The sequence below is a fragment of the Rhagoletis pomonella genome, unplaced genomic scaffold, assembly GCF_013731165.1.
Source record: "Rhagoletis pomonella isolate Grant_MI unplaced genomic scaffold, Rhpom_1.0 Rhpom_scaffold_00006, whole genome shotgun sequence".
NCBI lineage: Eukaryota > Metazoa > Arthropoda > Insecta > Diptera > Tephritidae > Rhagoletis > Rhagoletis pomonella.
The window spans coordinates 54,102,493-54,121,403 of NW_023458560.1; the positions used below are offsets into that span (position 1 = coordinate 54,102,493).

At 38.9% G+C, this 18,911-nt stretch overlaps 2 protein-coding genes, 1 long non-coding RNA gene and 1 pseudogene across 6 annotated transcripts in view; 2 read left to right on the forward strand and 2 right to left on the reverse strand.

Moving 5' to 3' along the window:
• Positions 1 to 424: 424 nt before the first annotated feature.
• LOC118740971 (lysosomal aspartic protease-like) lies at positions 425 to 1,883 on the forward strand. Its single transcript, XM_036472746.1, has one exon. The coding sequence runs from the start codon at positions 561 to 563 to the stop codon at positions 1,821 to 1,823; it is 1,263 nt and encodes a 420-aa protein (XP_036328639.1). The 5' UTR covers positions 425 to 560; the 3' UTR covers positions 1,824 to 1,883.
• Positions 1,884 to 10,897: 9,014 nt separating this feature from the next.
• Positions 10,898 to 12,849, reverse strand: LOC118740973 (annotated as a pseudogene).
• Positions 12,850 to 12,989: 140 nt separating this feature from the next.
• Positions 12,990 to 14,903, reverse strand: LOC118740972 (secretion-regulating guanine nucleotide exchange factor). The gene is made up of 4 exons (XM_036472747.1): positions 14,793 to 14,903; positions 14,443 to 14,694; positions 13,606 to 14,369; positions 12,990 to 13,536 (listed from the first exon to the last, which is right to left on the reverse strand). The coding sequence occupies exons 1-4, from the start codon at positions 14,808 to 14,810 to the stop codon at positions 13,431 to 13,433; spliced, it is 1,140 nt and encodes a 379-aa protein (XP_036328640.1). The 5' UTR covers positions 14,811 to 14,903; the 3' UTR covers positions 12,990 to 13,430.
• The window catches only part of LOC118740974, a 48,442-nt gene continuing 43,593 nt past the window's right edge, over positions 14,063 to 18,911 (forward strand). The window contains exons 1-4 of one of the 4 annotated variants that reach the window (XR_004993205.1): positions 14,063 to 14,154; positions 14,225 to 14,384; positions 14,460 to 14,697; positions 14,758 to 15,088. This is a non-coding gene — a long non-coding RNA (uncharacterized LOC118740974). Of the gene's footprint in view, positions 14,155 to 14,224; positions 14,385 to 14,459; positions 14,698 to 14,757; positions 15,089 to 18,911 lie in introns of those variants that run through there. The other 3 variants (XR_004993204.1, XR_004993206.1, XR_004993207.1) reach the window with 3 other exon arrangements.

Here is an 18,911-nt window from a genome sequence, read left to right on the forward strand (position 1 = left end):
AAAAAAATAGATTTAAAGAGCTTTATAAAGAGAGATATTCTTTCAAATTTCTTCTTTATTTTACAAAGGTATTTAGGGAGTAGGCATAAATAAAAATAAAATTTATAATTTTATAACTCGAGTCTACATATCGCGGACTTTCTGCATAGGTATATTAATTTAATTAATGTTATAAGTCTATAAGAGTTTTGGCTGTAGTGAGAGGGAGTAACACCACAAAAAATACATTGAAGTAGTACATACATATTTGTATACATTTCTGTATCGTAGGTCGAAAGCACATAGACTTTCGATTTTATCATTTGGTGACATACAAATACCTGAAATGACAATGTATGTACTTTTCTGCTATGTCTGTTTACTTATTTAGAAGCTTAAAACCCGCTCAGTGCAATCGCGCTGATAAGATATTCTATGTGTATGCATGGTTATATATAGAAAGCATTTTCACCAAACCTACTCACTCTATTATTTAATATTCGAATATCAGGAGGTTACATAAATAGATACAAATTTATTACTTGTGGCATCTGCACCTTCCACTCCATCGGTCAGTCGAAATGCTAAAGTTGGCAGTTGGTGTTTTGTTCCTTGCGTTCGTCGTCGATACAGCGCTCGTGCGTGTTCCACTAAAAAAACCCAACAAGTTACGCTCCATCAAGAATGTTGGCTCCCAGGTGGCTGTGCTGCGTAGCAAGTATAACTCAAGTTTCGTTGTCACAGCAGAACAATTGAGCAACTACGTTGACGATCAGTACTATGGATCCATCACTATTGGCACACCACCGCAAAGCTTTCAAGTTCTCTTCGACACCGGTTCATCGAATCTGTGGGTACCCGGCGCACCTTGTGCATCCACCGATCAAGCTTGTCAAGATCACAATACATACAATTCGAACATATCCAGCACATATCAGCCTAATGGACAAAGTTTTGCCATACAATATGGCACTGGAAATCTTACGGGTTACTTGGTGGCCGATACTGTGTCAATTAGCGATTTGGCTATAACGGGACAAACCTTCGCAGTTGCAACATCCGAGCCTGGTAACACATTCGTCGATTCGGAATTCGATGGCATACTTGGCATGGGCTATCAAACGATTGCTGTTGACAATGTGGTGCCACCCTTCTATAATTTATACTCACAAGGTTTAATTGACTCGCCCGTATTCGCTTTCTATTTGACACGTAATGGCACATCCTTGCAAGGTGGTGAACTTACGCTCGGTGGCATCGATACAAATCACTACAGTGGCGAGTTGACCTACGTGCCCGTCACAATCGAAGGCTATTGGCAATTCAATATGGACTCGGTCAGCATTGATGGTACTAATGCTTGTCTCGATTGCTCTGCTATAGCCGATACCGGTACAAGTTTGTTAGCTGTGCCAAGCAGCCTCTTGGAGAATATACAGAATGCAATTGGTGCTGTCTACAGCGAGGGAGAATACCTTGTGGAGTGTGCTGCATTGTCAAGTTTGCCGATCATTTCATTCACCATAGGTGGCACCACCTTCAACCTCACTAGTTCTCAGTATATAATTGAAACTGAAGATGAAAATGGCGATATAGTGTGTATGTCTGCTTTTGAGGATGCCGATACGAATTTTTGGATTTTGGGTGATGTCTTCATTGGTCAATATTACACAGTATTCGATATGGGCAATAATAGGGTTGGTTTTGCTACGGCTGCATTAAATGGCACGGCAGCATTGAACGTCTCTGGTGGAGCTTTCAGTTTCAGTGCGGCTAGCATAAAACTTTTGATACCTGCTTTTGTGTTCATATGTAGTAGATTGTGGTTGGCGAAGATGTTTTAAACGAATCACTACACTGCTGTAGTGTTGCTCATCGAAGGAGTGCACGACAAGATTGCGAATACATCGATTATCTAATTTAAAAAGAAGAACAAACTGTCAACATTGTACAATTCTAATTAAATGCATTCATAATTAATTAATTAATAATTAATTAATTTACTTATTTTAAAAATGCGTTTTTTCTTAAATACTTTTTAAGAGTTGCCACCTTTTTAAATGGTTAAATGCGATTTATATAAGTGAAATTAAACATAAAAATGTATGGATAGATATTAGAAGGGAAGGAATTTGGAAAGCCCCACATCTTAAAATATTAAAAGGGTTGCCATATGTTTAAAATATGTAATTTAATTTTATTAATAACTTAAATTCAACTTACAAGCAAAAGAGGTCTAACAAATTTTATTTCAAAAATATCTTCGGCTGGTTAAATCCTTGATGTGAGTTTGTTTGTTTGTTGGTTACGCCTTCACATCATCATCATCATGAAATTTTGTACACTGGTGTCATTTAGCCAAACAAACAGAATTTTTCATACTGCATATCTCAGGAAATATTTGTGATAGAATACTGAAACTTGGTATGGAGATATGTAAAATCAATTCCATGCTCGAGGAGTGCTGCCACCTATTACAAAAAAAAAAACAAATTCTACTTGAATTAAGGGAATTATTTATTAAAAAGTTTTAGTTTGAAAATATTTTTAAAAGGGTTGCCACCTGTTTGAAAAGTGAAATTTAAATTAATTATTCGCAAACTGTCTGAAAAATTAACATATAGGTGTCAACCGAATTTTTTAAGAAACATTTAGTGTAAAAATTTTGAACATTATTGAGGCCCTTAACGGCAACCATTGTTAAAAATTAAACTCGATTAAAATAAATGAATTATTACAATAAGGGTATGAATCGAAATGGTTTTGAAAAGGCCTAACTTCTCATCTATATGTATCAGAGTTGCCACCTATTTGAACAAATTTTCAAATTTCACTTGAATTAGGAAAAATAGGTATGTAATTGAAATATGTGTGCTAATATGAGTATCAGATGGAAGGAGTTAAATAAGGTTGTAGTATTAAAATATTTTTAAGAGGGTTGCCACGTGTTTGAAAGGTTAAATTTAATTAAACTAAACACAAGTTCAACTGTCACACGCAAGAGCATTTAGACATCTTAAGTTTGAACAGGTAGAATTTTCGGGGGTATTTGAGAGAGTTACAAGCTGTTTCAAAACTAAAGCCAAATACAATTCTTTTATAGGTTAAATGAGTTATTAAAATATACATGAATAGGTACGAACTTCAACTTAAATTATGGTAATTAGGTAATTTAAATACATATATATGTAGCGCAATATGATTGACAGACGAGAGAGGTTGCCAACTGTTTAAAAAGTTAAATTCAAACTATGTATTCCATAATTTCAATGAATTTTTACAATGTGAGTATTAATGGAAACGGTTTTAAAAGGGACTCATTTAAAAATTACATTTAAGGGGGTTGCCATCCGTTTAAAATCTCAAATTGATTTCAGGGAATTAGTTAATTGAAAAGCATCACAAGAGAGAGGTTTAAGAAAATTTTAGTTTGAATTTGTTTTGAAGATGATTAAAAAAATTTTAAATCTTCTGGTTTTGGCATAGGTTAAGTATGTTCAGTTTTATTGAAATAAATTTCACCTATAATAACACGCAAAAATTTCATACACTCAGCGAAGCGGGTGAGGGCGATGTAGTTTAATTAATAACTTCAATATTACCCATATATTGAAACGAAGGAAAGCCTTGCGTAAAAAACGAGGATTGCCATCGACCCAAAAATTTGAATTCCTTTAAACTAATAAATTAAAATATTGCAAATTGCAATATATGAATGTTAAATAGAAAATCATATCTTAATATGGGTGCCAAACGATAGAAGTTAAAGAAGAAAGGCTTTTGAAGGTATTTACCACCGGCTTAAAAAGTTAACTTCAATTCAATTTATAAGTTAAATAAAATATCCCAGTAAAAAATGTACGGATTAATACCAAGGTCGAGCCATAACAGAATAATGACTATCCGTTTGGAGTGGAGTTCGAGAGAACGTTCGGTTTCGGCTTCGGTTTGCCGAATTATCGGCAATATTTACAAATTCTGCTGATTGCTTAGCTTCGGTAAAAGAACAAACGAAGTTTTTGCCGAATCGCAATTGTGTGGTGCAAAAATATTGGACTTTAGGCCAATTCTTGACAAAACACCAGGTAAAACCGCCGTTAGAGAAAGATATATTAGGGCAATTCATATAAACGCGTAAATGCCTCGTAACCACGTAAACCTCGTAAACTTACTTAATTTTGTATGGGAAACCGGTTTAGTTACAAGGTTTACACAGTTACGAGGCATTTACTCGTTTAGATGAATACCCTGATTATATTTTGTTTTACACCTTCGAGGTACTTAACCTCTACAGATTCTAATGAAAAGAAATAGGAATTTATGTTGATCTGGCAATATAGTTTTTAACCTTCCAAAGGGCTCTCAGACCAATATAATCGAAAAACATATCGAGGGCTTATATTCAATACCCTCTATCTGCAATTTTCACAGAAACAACTTTGTGATGTTAAAACCCAACTGGGACTTACCTGTCATCACTGATATTAATTCTGACTTTGCAATTTAAAATAAATTCTTCTGTCAAGCGTTATACAAGGTCAGCATTAACATCTCGGATGACAGTTAAGTCTTAGGTGGATTTTTATATCAGAATCTCATTTTTGTGAAAAATGTAGATTGAGGGTATTGAATATAAGCCCTCGATATTTACAGTCTGAACTGGTATATCTTTCACATATTAGTCAGTGAGGAACCGTTAAGAATATCACCTATGCATACAAATACATATCACATATTTTTTATAAATGAAAATTGAGGTTCCCTTATCGGTATAATTTCGAAAACTACTGAAGAAATTTGGTGTTAAGTTTTCCTGTAAATTCGCAATAGATTTTGGTGGTGGACTACAAATCGTCATTCGCATAAAGGATATTGGTGACAAGCAAAATTCAAAAGTGTATAAAAAAAGATCTCGAATTTCGACAACTGGGCGATACTAGTATTATATAATTTTCATCACGAAATTCCCAGCATCGGGAAATATCGAAACAATTTTACTCATTTTTGGCGTGCGTTACATACAATGGTTTTGGGTGGATGTAACGGTTCTGCATGATTCATATAGCGACTCTAAGTGCCCCAGAAACGAGCATTTTGAGGAATACATGCACGGCCGGATTAACCATGTCGGGGCCCCTGGGCAGTTGTAACTTTCGGGGCGGCAAAATAAATTTTTATATATGTATATACTATAATTAGGCCATTTTTTCACTACACCATTAATCAGTCAAAGGCGTAGCTTCTTAATGTACTTATACAATGCTAGAAATCCGATTAGAGAGAGAATTAATGTTCCGATAAGCCTTTAGTCGCCGCGACAATTCTGTACACAGTTCGTCCAGTATAGGTAAATAAGTCTCAATTTTGAAATTCTCTTTTCCTCTAAGCACAACGTCTTCTGCAGATCCCTCATCGTGATGCCTTTTCCTTCTACGCCCACGCTGATTTTCATCACTTATCGAGCATACGTTTTCTCATTAAATACATACATGTGTGAATTGAAAATTAATTTTTGAAGTTAAATTTCTTAAATAGCTTAAATTCTTAAATTTCACTAACTCGTTGAAACATTTTGAAAATTTTTTTCTCTCTGTTCGGTGCCCATAGGCAGTTGCCTACACTGCCTTATAATCCGGCCCTATTGATTTTGGGCCAATACAAAATGCAAAATATAAGTATGTATCTACATACTTATATACACATTCTTCCTACGTATTTTCTTATCAACTTTTACTGAATTTTTTGGTCAGTAGATAAGAAATGAAACTATAACATATGTCTGTACGAGTATTTATATATTTGTAAATAAGTAAAAAACATTTTTATTTTATTTTTTTTTTGAGAAAACGATTTGTGTACTTACATAGTTTTGCAAAGAATTTTGCCTTAGTAAGACATGCGGTGAAATCATTATCTCTGCAATTAGTAACTTGATTTATTAGCTATGTTTCTTTCTAAATAAAATAACATACCAATATACATATGTCTGTATGTACATATGTATGTATAAGCACTTCCATGCATAAGGTGATTTGAATTGATCTTTACACCGTTAAAATAAATGCAAAACGTAACTTTCTCGCATTATGTATGTATGTATTCGGAATATTTAAAAAAAAAAAATCGGTGTTTTAAAGAATTAGTAAAATTTGACTTTTTCTCAAAAATAATAGGTAGTAGCGATTTTCGATGCAATTTACTTCTATTTGAAACATAGATCATGAATCCACAGTCTTACCCATAAATTTCATATTTCAACATTCCGCCACCTTGGATTTTAGGTTTTTTTTTCGTAAAAAATGGATAAATACAAATTTGTAGAGATTTTAAGTTCTCACATTTTTTATATAAAAAGTTAAACAAAAAAACAATTTTTATTGAAAATAATTAGCCAAAACTGCGAAAAATTTTTACATTGTCACGGTTTTCACCATTTTTTCAAAAATTTCTGTTGAAAATACGTGAATATGTATTCAAATGCCAAAGTTGTAGAGAATTTCATTCTCCACCACTTTTTTATGAACATTTTTTTTCGCGACGCTTAGATCACGACCGGAAACGTGCCACACATAGCGATGCAAGGGAAGCGGCGTAAAATTCATTTCCACATCACAGCAACCGGTAGGTACAGTACGGTGGCCAAAATTCTATAGGACGGATTACAAAGGTTAAGGTCTTATAATAATCACATAGACACCCCCATTGAAAACAGTGTGGCCTTCAACACGCCGTCTCAAATATGGCGTCTAAACTAACCGTAAATTAGATTTTGATTTACAACTTTTTCCTCTGCAGAACTCAACACTAAAAAAGAACACAAGAAGAAGTAACAGCAGGTTCTTACATATGTTTCTGATGTTGCTGAATACGAACCTAAGGCATGATTTTAAAAATTCATAATGACGATTCCAATAGGGCGGATGAAAAATTAAAATCGATTCGATCCGCTTGAAACGGTTTTCTCTGTAGTTCTTGGGGACGTTTTTTCCTAATCAGAGGACCCAATATGGCGGTAAAAAAATTAAATCATTTAGAACGCTTAACTCTTTACAATCAAGCTCTCTAATTACGAATCTAAAATCAGATCGGATTCTTACTAACATGTTACTCATACGCCAGGCATGTACGCTCGATTTAAAATTTTTCCATTATAACTGGTATACCCAATATGGATCCGCCATTTGATTTTTTAAAATCTGTCTGAAGGTTTAAAAAAATTTGGCCTAGGTGCAATTTTAACTCTTTGCTCTTGGTTGACACTTTTCAGGAAACACCCATATATAAGTTTACATATTTACAAATTCAGCGACCAAAAATGTATTAGAAATGGTGTTATATAAAATTGAGGACAATTTTTTCTAATCTGAAAAGTCCTGAAATACTGGTTCGATTTAAATTAATTTTATTTTAAGAGAATATACATACATATGTATATTTTTTTTAAGAAGGACGTAGCGGGGATTTTCTTCAAACAATTCTTGCTATGAATGTCTTAAATTTAAATGTGAAGTTTTATTCGCAACACTTAGCAAATAACGAAATGTTTCATCGTTTGCTTAACAATTTATAACAAAAATTTGCTCCAGCTTTTGTTGAGAGGTAAATAAAAGCTCTGTATACATTTTTAGCGCATAATTTCAAAAATTCTAAATTTTGAGTGTGTAATTTGTTTTGCTTTCGTTGATTTCATCACAGATTTGCCGATGCATTTGGTCCTCGAATCGAAAATCAGGTTGGAAAACTATGTTAGAAATCGATTAGAGAATGATTAGATTAGATTAAACACCAGACATCTGAAACCAATTAGAATTCAACGTTAGAACACAATTAGAATTCCCTTTTGTGGAGAGTTCTATAATTTTCGACAGTTTCTCTTATCCTCTTCTAACCTTCTATTTAGAGAAACATATACATATATATATATATTTAGAATCGATTTCCAATCGTTCTCTAACCTTAATGTTTGTCGTGATGCCACTGTCAAAATACACGGCTCAATTATACTTGGCAGCCCAGTAAACGCTTCCACTCCCTGTATTAGCGTTGCGGAATAGAGGCCTTTAATGCCTCATACGCTTGCCGGAAAACACTCGGCATGCATGACCACCCATGACTTAATCATTTGGTTCTACACTTTGGGAAATAATGCTCTATGCTGTCTCGGCAATTGAGTTTACGGGTTTAAATTTTTAACCGATTTTATTTTTTTTTAATAAAAGCTGATGAAATTTCTTGAGGAGTAATAGCAGCTGCATTTTATCCGTGGTTTGGATTTGAATAGCCAAATAAGCTCCCGGACTGCAGCAGCATTTTCCAGTCCGCAGAGGCTCTGACCCCGCAAAACGTACGAGTAAATATTTTCATTAACAGCAAAGCAGCTATAACTGGGCTGTAATGACAAAGGAATAGGGCATCTGTAAGTAAAAACCTGGCATGAAAAACTCACTACAGGCTGAAGGTAAATCGAGCACTAAAAGTTTTCCGGCAGAGTCTAAGAGCCGTTAGTAAGACCTGCTATCTAAAATCGGATGTACATAGCTTTAGTCAGACCGATCATAACGCGTGCTTCTGTAGTATGGTGCCTTACAGCTACGATCGTAGAACAGGAGGGTCTGGAGCATCTCTTGACGGTTTGTTAGATTCGACACTCTCGGTACTGCGACATGGCAACAGAAACTCCACTGCACCTCGTTTTAGAATGCGATGCGGTTGCAAGAAGACCTGGGAGGGTTGTGGTCAGAGATTACGCGTACTTTCTCTCTATCGTCTCGAAACCGCTTGGTTTCTTAGGAGCACTCGGGCTGGAAGAGGTGTTTTAATGTGATCTGAGGACACAATAGCCTTAACGTCACAGTGCACAGCCTCTATTAAATCAATCTATCTAAGTCTTTGGAAAATCGGTATGGTTTCTCATGCCACTTTCGCAGCAGCAACCTCAGAGCCGTGTACTTCATTCGTCGACTCGGAATTCGAGGGCATACTTGGCTCAATGTGGTACCACCTTTCTGTAATTTATACCGACAAGGTTTGGTCGACGCGACAATTTTTGGTTTCTATTTGGCATTCAATGGCACATCCAGCAATGGTGGATTGGGCGGCATTGATCGCGATCATTATATTGGTGATATCAACTATGTATGTGCCAGTCTCAAGTCAAGGTTATTCGCAATTCGTAATCGATTCGACACTAGTCTATTAGCCGTACCAACCTTAGTCTACGAATATATTCAAATCGGAATTGGCGCGGTGGCCAACTAATGGGGAGAGTATTTTGTCGATTGCGCGCAAGTAGCTAGCATGCCAACGGTTTTCTTCAACATTTGTGGCACCAATTTTGAGCTCGAGGGTTGGGTTTGCCGGTCTAAACAGAGTTAGATCGCCAAGACAATAACCCTTCGTCGAGAAGAGACCCGAGTCATTTTTGTGTGTGGAACTGGCTGTCGTGGAATGGAATAAAGATATCTCAACTGGAAGATTTAGCAACTGGTAAATCAATATGGTGTGAGTAAGCACTGACTAATCGTGATCTGCTTGTCTAGCCCGACCAATCGCAAATACTTGCTGAAAATCACATTCTGTGATGGCGCTTTTTCGCTACCGAAGGAAGGAAGGCGTAAGATATTTATGTGGATAAGGCCAAACGTCCTGTGATCAGAAGGAGGTTCAACCCTATTAGTAGCCAACCTTTTAGATACCCATTCGAAAGCTTCCAATATAATTGGCTCTGGCGGAATTTGCAGGCTGATGCTGTTAAAATTGGGTCCGGTTGGAGTTAAATACCTCACTACATGCGGAAGTCTGTGAGAGTAGTCATACTACTAAAACCGTGGAAACTAACCAACAAAATAGAGTACTATCAGTCGATAACGCTCCTTTTCCTAATAGTGAAGATACTTGAGGCCTTACTTTACTATACACGAACTTTACTTCCAATCTAACAACAACCACAGTACTACCTCAGCCCTTAACGGCTTAAATAGTCAGCCGTAACCGCACGAGCGAAATAATTGTTCTGGCATGGCTAGACTTGTGAAAAGCTTTTGATATCCGTTATCATTCCGCACTGGAAAGGACTTAGAGGTATCCTCCCCCCACAGGAATTAAAACGGTGGACCTAAGTTCACGATTCCTAGATATCGCAGAACTTTCTCGCCTTACCACCTATCCTGCCAAATCAACGGCGACCCTCTTTCCACCTGGAGGGAGGAGCTTAAGCTGCAATAAGGCATCTACGTAGATGACTCTCCAACTCCGACGGTGAGTAGCCCGTTAAGGTTTTTTAAGGGTTACTTTTGACAGCTTCCTCTCCTTTTCCTAGCACTCAGCTGCCAAAGTACAAAGCTGCAAGAAGAAAAATTCGCTGTGCGACAGCTCACTGGCAGCATTTGAGAGTATCCGAACAGTCATTTGCTGGAAGCAGAGCCTCCTTCCAAGTATACATACGTAACCCAACCCCTGAACCCGAGGATGTACCGAAATGCAAAAAAAAGACATCCATAGAGTGTATTAGACCTTCAAATACTCTTGCCACATGAATGTCGCAGTAGGAGTTCAATCACCACCCATCGCAGACGAGTCTTCCCATGACAGTCGGGTCTACCGGAACAACCCAGATTAATATCTGGACTGTCATTCCAGCATTATTCCCCAAAAACTCTGACTGAACTTATACCCAACCAGTCTCGACTCTGAGATGCCAAAGAGTACGCTTCTTGGGCCAGCCGTTACTTGAACTGGACGACAATGATTGGTAAACTAGGCGATTTACGCAGGGCCTATTAGTGCTCTATTTCGGGAATTTGTATGCGGTATAACTAAATGAACAACCACGATACACTAGCCGAATGAAGTAGGGCCAGTACAATAACAACTGATAGTATATAAATTTTTAAAGTTAGATTTTTATTGCGTCGTATTAAATTTATTTAAATCTAATGTTTGAAATTAAAAAGTAGATAAATGTTAACAACAAAGAGGAGAAGACCATAAAACAACAACAAGAACACTAAAGAAATCCATGGGAGGCACCAGTCACTAATCGTTCATTGGAGCTGCATTATCTTCGTTACCATTGGCAACAATTGGAGGCGGAACTGGCGGGGATTTCACTAACATTTCCGTTTGGTTTGTGGCCATTACTGCTTGCCTTCCGCATAAATTCAACCCTGACATGTTATTTGGTGAAGGCATATTTTGAGTTGGCGAATTTGGAGCACCTAATAAGAATAATGATTCAATTAAAAAAAGAGCAAAATATAACACAGTGCAAGGTTAGTTTCATGAGCTATAAAGCAAGTGTATTGCTGTGGCAATGCTGTGCATGTGCATAGAACAGCTGATTTTGTTTACGTTTTCTAAGCAAAACCACACGGAGACACGGCACTAATTTACTTACAAGCTCCACCTCCATTTGTGGCAGCACGAGCTGGACGAGTTTTGTGGAACATCGCTGCTACAGCAGCAGCCTGCTGTTGTGTTTGGTGATAGATTTGCTGCTGCAACATCTGTGCGTATATCATACGCTCATAAATACCTGTAGTTGTACCAACAGTAGGGCCTTGCGCGGTGGCGCCACTTAAATATTGAGTCTCTTTGAAAAATGTATTCAAATATTGCTGTGTTGTTGTAGTCAACATCGGATTGGAGTATAAAATGGTAGGCGAGGAGGCAAGTGCTGCATTTGCTAAGCTATTTGAAATAAAGTTTGTCGTAGTGGATGAATGTTGATTGTAGACAAGTGGTGGTGCAGCAGGAGCTGCCGCAACATAAGTGACTTTGTTGCCGAGGAACATGCCATATGCAGTACTTCCAGTAGCTGGTCGTACGGAAGCAGCTTGCATACCATTACACATTTGATAATAAGCAGCTGCAGCGGCTGAATTAGCGGCCGTAGATTGCTTCTGAAATGAATGCACAATTTACATATAGCGTTGATCAAAATCTACATCTTTTAAACTGAAATTGCTTACACTAAAATTTGCGAAACCTATGCCAGTTGTTGACTCCGGCACTTGTGGTGTTGGATATAAGCCATTACCGTAGCCAGCAACAAATGGCACTGCTTCCGGTGGCGTATTTGCACCTTTGTCGTTAAGTAGTGGCGTTAGATTTTCAGGAAAATCGAGAAAATCTTTGCCGTAGATGGCATAGTTTTGTGCAGCTTGAAAATATTCAGCACTTCCATTCGGTGGATGACCAGTGGTGTCTCCATAAATAGCGCGATTCACCTCCTGCACGTATGTATTACTGCTACTGCGACGACAATTTGATTCTAATTTTGAATTCCAATCGTTTTCCACATCTGTCTGCTCACATGTCCCAGCGGCTGTGAAAGTTTGGTGCCAAATAGGATCCGTGAGCTTTTTGGATGTGGGTGCTGCTGGGGAATATGATAGGTAATAATTGTTAGAAATGAATAGTTGTGAACAGGATTGGCTTACTGATTTCTTTTGTATTCCAAATTGGAAAGTCATTTTTAATTTTTGTCAATTCTTTGGCAATTGAATTTTTTAATTTTCTTTCTTTTCTGCTACTCGCCATCAAAGGATTTTCTGCTTCCGCTTCGACCTGTGAAAATTCATCATTAGCACTCTCGTACGATTCTTCTGGACTATTCTGCTCCTCGTTCATGTTGTTGCTGCTGTCGTCTTCTTCCTCACTCGTTGCTGAAAAATTTAACCTAACTTGAAATTTTTTAAATTGTATTTTCTACAGAATACTACGCTGGACAAAGAAATACGTAATCCGTTGTATTTGAAAGCCGCGTTCATTTGCTAATATTGAATTATGCAATTACAGTCTAGAAATCCCAGCATGTCTGCGATGAGCTTTTCCGTCTGCTGGGTCTGTTGCGCTTCCATGCCCTTGAGCAATCTGTTATTTCGTGTACACTTATGCAGTGTCCGCGCACGCACCAAACAAAAAACCAGATGAACACCAGCAATAAGAACGTGTCTGTAACGGTTGCTTTCTTGGCACAGCTGTCCGTTGGAATTCAAACTCTCACTAGCTTTGATTGCAATTTTTATCTTTATTTCTCCGTTTGTCTTTTTCTATAAATTTTCCGGTTGCGTTGCTTTTAGTTTTGTCTTCAATCGAGTTTTGTTAAAATTTAGAATTTTGATATCTTTTTCAGTAGCTTGTTACGATTTGGCCAACTTTAACAATTTGCTTCAGGAAATGTCAAGTGTTTTTAGAGGTTAATCGCAATGCAATTACCTACAGCAGTCAAGGCATACTGCAAATGTGGTTTGCAATTGCCAAGTGTGTGCTGTTGTTACAGATTTGTAGCATACATTTAGGCGCGGTTTTGATATATAAACGCACAAACATGCATACCGGAAAACGTTCAAATAGATTTGTATATATAATTGTTTATTCACTTATTTAAATGGTTTTTACCACAATTACAATTTTGTTTCTCCGAATTATAATTTTCAGGCATTCATTCTTTAACTTACTGCTGCAGCCGGCTCTTCACATATCGCATAGCAAAACCCTGCGCCAGTACCCGCAATTCTACAAGGTCCTGGCAACTGTACGCGCGTAGGAGCACACCTAAAGAGTTATTTTAAAATGCGTCAGTACATAGATATGTATATCTCTTTTCAACAGTAATGTACTTACAAATTATCTGTGGCATCGTTTCCGCAATTACCATGCTCGTTCCAACCCCATGTGTAAACTTCACCATCAGTGCTGCGTATAAGACCATGCTCCGAGCCAAAGTGTACATGTGCTGGCACGATTGAACTACGCAAATCTAGTTCCTGTGGCGTCGCCTGATTTTGTGTTACACTACCCATGCCTAATTGGCCATAACAATTGCGTCCCCAAGTTAGAATACGATTGTCCCTCAACATCACTGCATTATGTGTCCATCCGGTGACTATTTGTTTGATCTCCTCTTCGAATTGAAATGCATTCGCTTGACCAAATTTATTATCACCCAAAGCAATAACACGCTTTGCGCTATCACCATATTGCAAATCAACCACTTTGATTAATATATGATTCTGACCACTTGATATGCCAGTGATGCGCACTTCGGTGGGCTCGTTTGCATGAATTTTTATAACCGGCGCACAATTAAGCGTTGTCGCTGTTATGCACAAATCCGAAGGTGGCTCATCACTTATACGCAGCCGACCGAAAATATACACCTTATGATCTTCGGTGAGTATGGCACAATGGCGTAGTCCGAAGCTAATGCGTGCTGGTTTATCGTTGCGTGGCAAAATTACAGGTAGCGGTCGGCGTACAGCATTAAATTCACGTTGACAAAGTCCCAACTGCTGAAAGCAATTAGAGCCCCAAACGTAAAGCTTTTTCGTAACCGTTATGCAGCCAGATATATCCCAACCGCAAGCAATACTCGCTACTGGTACATCCTAAAACATAATCAGGTAAAATGTACTGACATATCTCTATCATAAGACGAATGAGGAAATCAATTGAAAATACCCCGAAATATTCTCCAGGTATAATTTGGAAAGTATTGAAGCATTCCTCGCGCGAGTCCAAGCCCAACTGACCGCGACCATTCCACCCGCACGCGTGTATCCTTCCATTTGTATCGAGTACAAGCACATGACCGCCACCGCCGCGTATACGGCGCACGCTAGTTGGATTAAATGAATAATCTCGCACAATTTGCGGTGTCATACACAGCTCCGATTCATAGCCAAGGCTAAGCTGTCCGTGCGAGTTGGCGCCCTGGTATGTAAATGATTAAAAAAAAAAAATAAACACTATTATTTATTACTCCCAACAATTGAGTGCCAACTGATTTGCAATTCAAATTCACTGCTTACCCAGGCGTACACCGACATTATGTTACTATAATTTGATATCGTTGCAGCCACCAGTTGCTACTTCCGGCGCACGAAAATCTCAGGTAATTTACTCGATAGCGCGCAAAGTCGTTCGTCGCAGGCGTACTAGCTGTGTCCTATTTGCTTCCTTGCCAGTTACCGACTGCTGTCGTGTATTTGCTTTCGCCTACCTTTTAGCTTATTTCTTGTTAAATTTGCGTTTCTTGTGCACTCGAATTGTTTTTTGGCTGATTGCATGTTTTAGCCAAATTAAATGTACTTTCTTTAACGAGGTGGATGGTTGTTTTTTTTATGATGTGCTTCGAGAAATGAGTAGCCAAACAGCTGACTGCGAATGGTTTGTTGTTTTGATTGAACACAGGGTGATATGGAGGAACACGTTTTTCATTCTATTATTTGCGATGTTTTTTAACATATGATGAGATAACCGGAAGTCAAATATTTATATTCTTTTCATATCTACCTTCTTAGGGCCAGTTTTTCAGTGCACAGCCGTGGTTTAAACTAAGATCAGCCAATCAAATGCCAGCCACCTGTTCAATTTAAACTCAGTTTAAACTGGCACTGAAAAACCGGCCCTTAGTATTATATATTAATCCGCATCCATCGTTTGTATCAAATTGAAGCAAATTTCGAAAACATTAACATTTTAAGAAAATCGTTAATGTTTTGAATTGGTTTTTTGGTTTTTCTGTGGGATGAATTTATGTCTGCTAATTCCCCTCCATTAAATCTTTAATATTACCCAGTGGTCACCGCGCGAAAGAGACGTAAGCTATAGCTCACCGTGGAAGCTTTGTCATTAAAAAAAAAAAAATTGGACTACCTCTGCCTACCGGTTTAGTGGTCTCAAAGTTTACCTCTATCCGTCCAACAACAATTATGGGGCGATGTTCATCGATATTTACATGGGACAAGCACGCTGTACTTTAGAAAACATGATTCCATCGACATCAGCTTGGTGTACACATTTATCAGCCTCTCAAGAGCCTTCAGAAAAAGAAGTTATCCTTAGGTTGGTCTCGGCAGCTGCTGCCTGTCTTTGACAGTATTCTGTCCCATCCTCAAAAAATATCTGAACTATTCCAAGCTCGCGGCAGGGTCTGCACATTTCTCTAGTTAGATTATTTCGCGAGTCGTTCTTTAAGACAATAAAGATCAGAGTTCTACTATGGTGACTTATTTCTTCAGTTGGCTTCCTGAGGCGGCAAACTTACTTTTAAGCATCAGACAGAATTTTTGACAGGCAATCGGTCATCCTTTCCATTGCGCATGCGTTGTTAAGCAACTCCTTGACAAGCGCTTAGTTTGTAGGAAGTATCTGCCAAGAACCTTCTCTCCACACCGCCATCAATACTCTAGGCACAGAACAAGGTGTTAGAATAGTAGTACTACTTCACTTTAGCCCTACGTTCGTTGTAGGAATTTTGCCGTTATTAGCTTCATTCAAATTGCTGCGCTTTACCTCCAGCGGTGTGTAACCATGCCAGGTTGCCCGGCTCAGAACCTTCTATCCATCGTGTTCTAAGGCAACAATCGCCACATCTCCAGTACTGAAATTTCTTTCATTTCAGGATTGCTACCCTAGCTTTAGGGCTCACATATCAGGTGTGCGCCGAAGTTATGCGCCTTCTGCCCTGACATCTCTGCTTCCGTCGGGAACCATGGCTGTTGGACTAGCGCCACATCAAGCGAGTCCTCTTCCGATGAGGAGTTCACTCGAAGGCACGTTCGTTAGCTCTCTCTCGATTATCTCCGGCTTCTGCCCATCGAGGTCTTACATCCGTGATCACTCTCCAATGCTGTGTTAGTATATTCGGGTTTTGGGATTGCAGCAGTCTAAAAACGTTCACAATGAGTTTTACTCCACTATTATCCTGCTGTGTCAAAATAAGGCATAGGTCTGCCCGGTTCTTCACGCATCCTCTTTATTATCGGGCGCAACAGATCTTTGTCTACAGATTTCCACTTTTCGGTGGTTATTTGTTCACCACGGTCGGTTGGAAGCCTGAAATTCCCTCCCTCTGGTCTCTTGCTCGTCGCCACAATGCCCACCTTTCTTCTAAAGTCTTATAAGTTGACGTATTTTTATCGAAACTGTGACGATCCTTGTCCTTCTGCTTAACAGCCCTGGAGTCGGACAACTCAACGCCCATCAGCCCAACAGCTCTTTGCCTTGAGGACTTGTATTCGTCGTTCCTCTGTCTCACAGGTTTGGGTGTTGAATACTCGTCTGCCCGTCTGCGCAGACTCTAACGTGCAAGCTAGCTGGAACACCCCTATCATTCACCATTTGTGGGATTCGCTAGCAGTATTCTCTCCTCTGCGCTATCCAGGTCCGACTCTCAGGGCTCATACTCTCCCTATCACATTCATCGTGGTCGTACGACCCCAGCCCAGAAAAAACAAACGATTCTACGCGCGCCTTAAAGCGGCAATATCACCCTTGCGTCCTGAGGTGGCGCTGTGTCAAGAAGGCGCCGTTATAATAAGACCGCCTATCTACAAATCGTGGTATAGGAACGGTCGTTGCATAACGCCATGGATGAGGGAGGGTTTGTCAGTTCTTGGTCACTGTTTGTTTGCAGCCCCAGCCCGGACAGATGCAGCGAAGATGATGGCTAACCAAGCATACGCGTTGCTCCGATTGTGAAGCGGTCTGTGGAAGGCGGTTCAGTTAAGCCCCCGCACCGCGACAAGGTGCCTACACCAGCGGAGGCTTTAAGACTCTTTTATCTGGGGAGATACTTCCGGCTTCAGGAAGCCAAATAAGTTGCATTTACAAATATACATACATATTTTGTAGTTGAGGTAATTTTCATTTTTCCCTCCGAATGTTTCCCTTCAACAGAAATTAACGGCTTCTGCAATCTTTTCCTACAAATGTATATTCCAATATTTGTAGCTAATATCTCTTTTACTGTTATTCATGCAAAAATGTAATTCGAAAATCGTTATTCTCCTTACACGGTTGTAAAAAATTATGACGGCACCCACCAGCATGGCAAAAAAAACGATGCGATTACAACCAACGACCGCCAACGAGCAGAGATAATAACCGAAATGCACCTGAGCAAGAGTTAATAGAGCAAAAATGACAAAGCAACAAAACAAACAAAAATCAACGTCGAATTAAAATACCAAACCAAAGGCATTTAGTGCAAAAGGAAATTTCAGGAAAAGCGCGCAGCACGAGCGTGGAACCTGTCGCTCTGTGTCTGGCTGGTTGGCTGGCTGGCTGTCTGTCCTCAATGTTGACTATTTAACATGGCCGCCTAGCATCAGCCGCAGACTGGTTGAATTGCAGCGGAATGCAGCGACCAAATGGCACAGCGCAATGGAAATGGTAATCGAAATGAAAATAGAGTTATCTGCCATCGCTTGAGTTCCAGAGCTTTTTGTGAAAACAACTGTCCGATCTGTTCGTAGCTGTCTTAGAAATGCGAAGTTAATATCAAAATATTGCTGGTATGCCCGGCAAATCGTTGCACTTTGCAATGCAAAAATATACCCCTACTCGTTAAATAAAATCTAATAATCGGGCGCAGCGGAGATGAGGCGGCGGCGTAGTGCCACAGCAGCAGCAACCAAGTTACCTACATAGTCTGCAATTGGCTTGTCATTGTAATTATCGAATTGTTTTGTTGCTTCCAAAATTTTGTAGTTTTCTGCTTCTTTTTTTCAAATTTATTTTCCTCATCCGTTTCCAAAGCCAGCTGCTGGCCTGATTGCCACAAAATGCAGCGGAGTTTCGCATAAATGATAGCGCAATAAGCGCCCAAAAAAAAAAAAAATCTGCCAGCTTTTATCCAATGCTAGATTTATTCAATGGCTAAGTATTATTAGTAAGAAGATGAGTTGCAGCAGCTAAAAAAAAAAGCTCTAACTTACCGTTTAAGCAGATGGCAGCGAGCGACTTTGGCGCTGTACTACATATTTTTGGTTGGACTCGTCGTAGTAGGTACAAGTGCAACGTCAGTCAGTTAGGCAATCTACGGTTGGAATTTGTAAAGTGGATTATTCGGTTTGTTGGACTGTTGCGCTGCGGTGATTTGTTTTGGAAATCGTGAAAACATTATAAGCGCAGTTATCTAATTG

Coding starts and splice junctions, on each gene's coding strand:
- LOC118740971 (XM_036472746.1), top strand. CDS start 561: ATGCTAAAGTTGGCAGTTGGTGTTTTGTTCCTTGCGTTCGTCGTCGAT.
- LOC118740972 (XM_036472747.1), bottom strand. Junction 14,370..14,442: donor TACCTGGAGAATATTTCGGG/GTATTTTCAATT, acceptor ATTATGTTTTAG/GATGTACCAGTAGCGAGTAT. Junction 13,537..13,605: donor AACGATGCCACAGATAATTT/GTAAGTACATTA, acceptor ATAACTCTTTAG/GTGTGCTCCTACGCGCGTAC.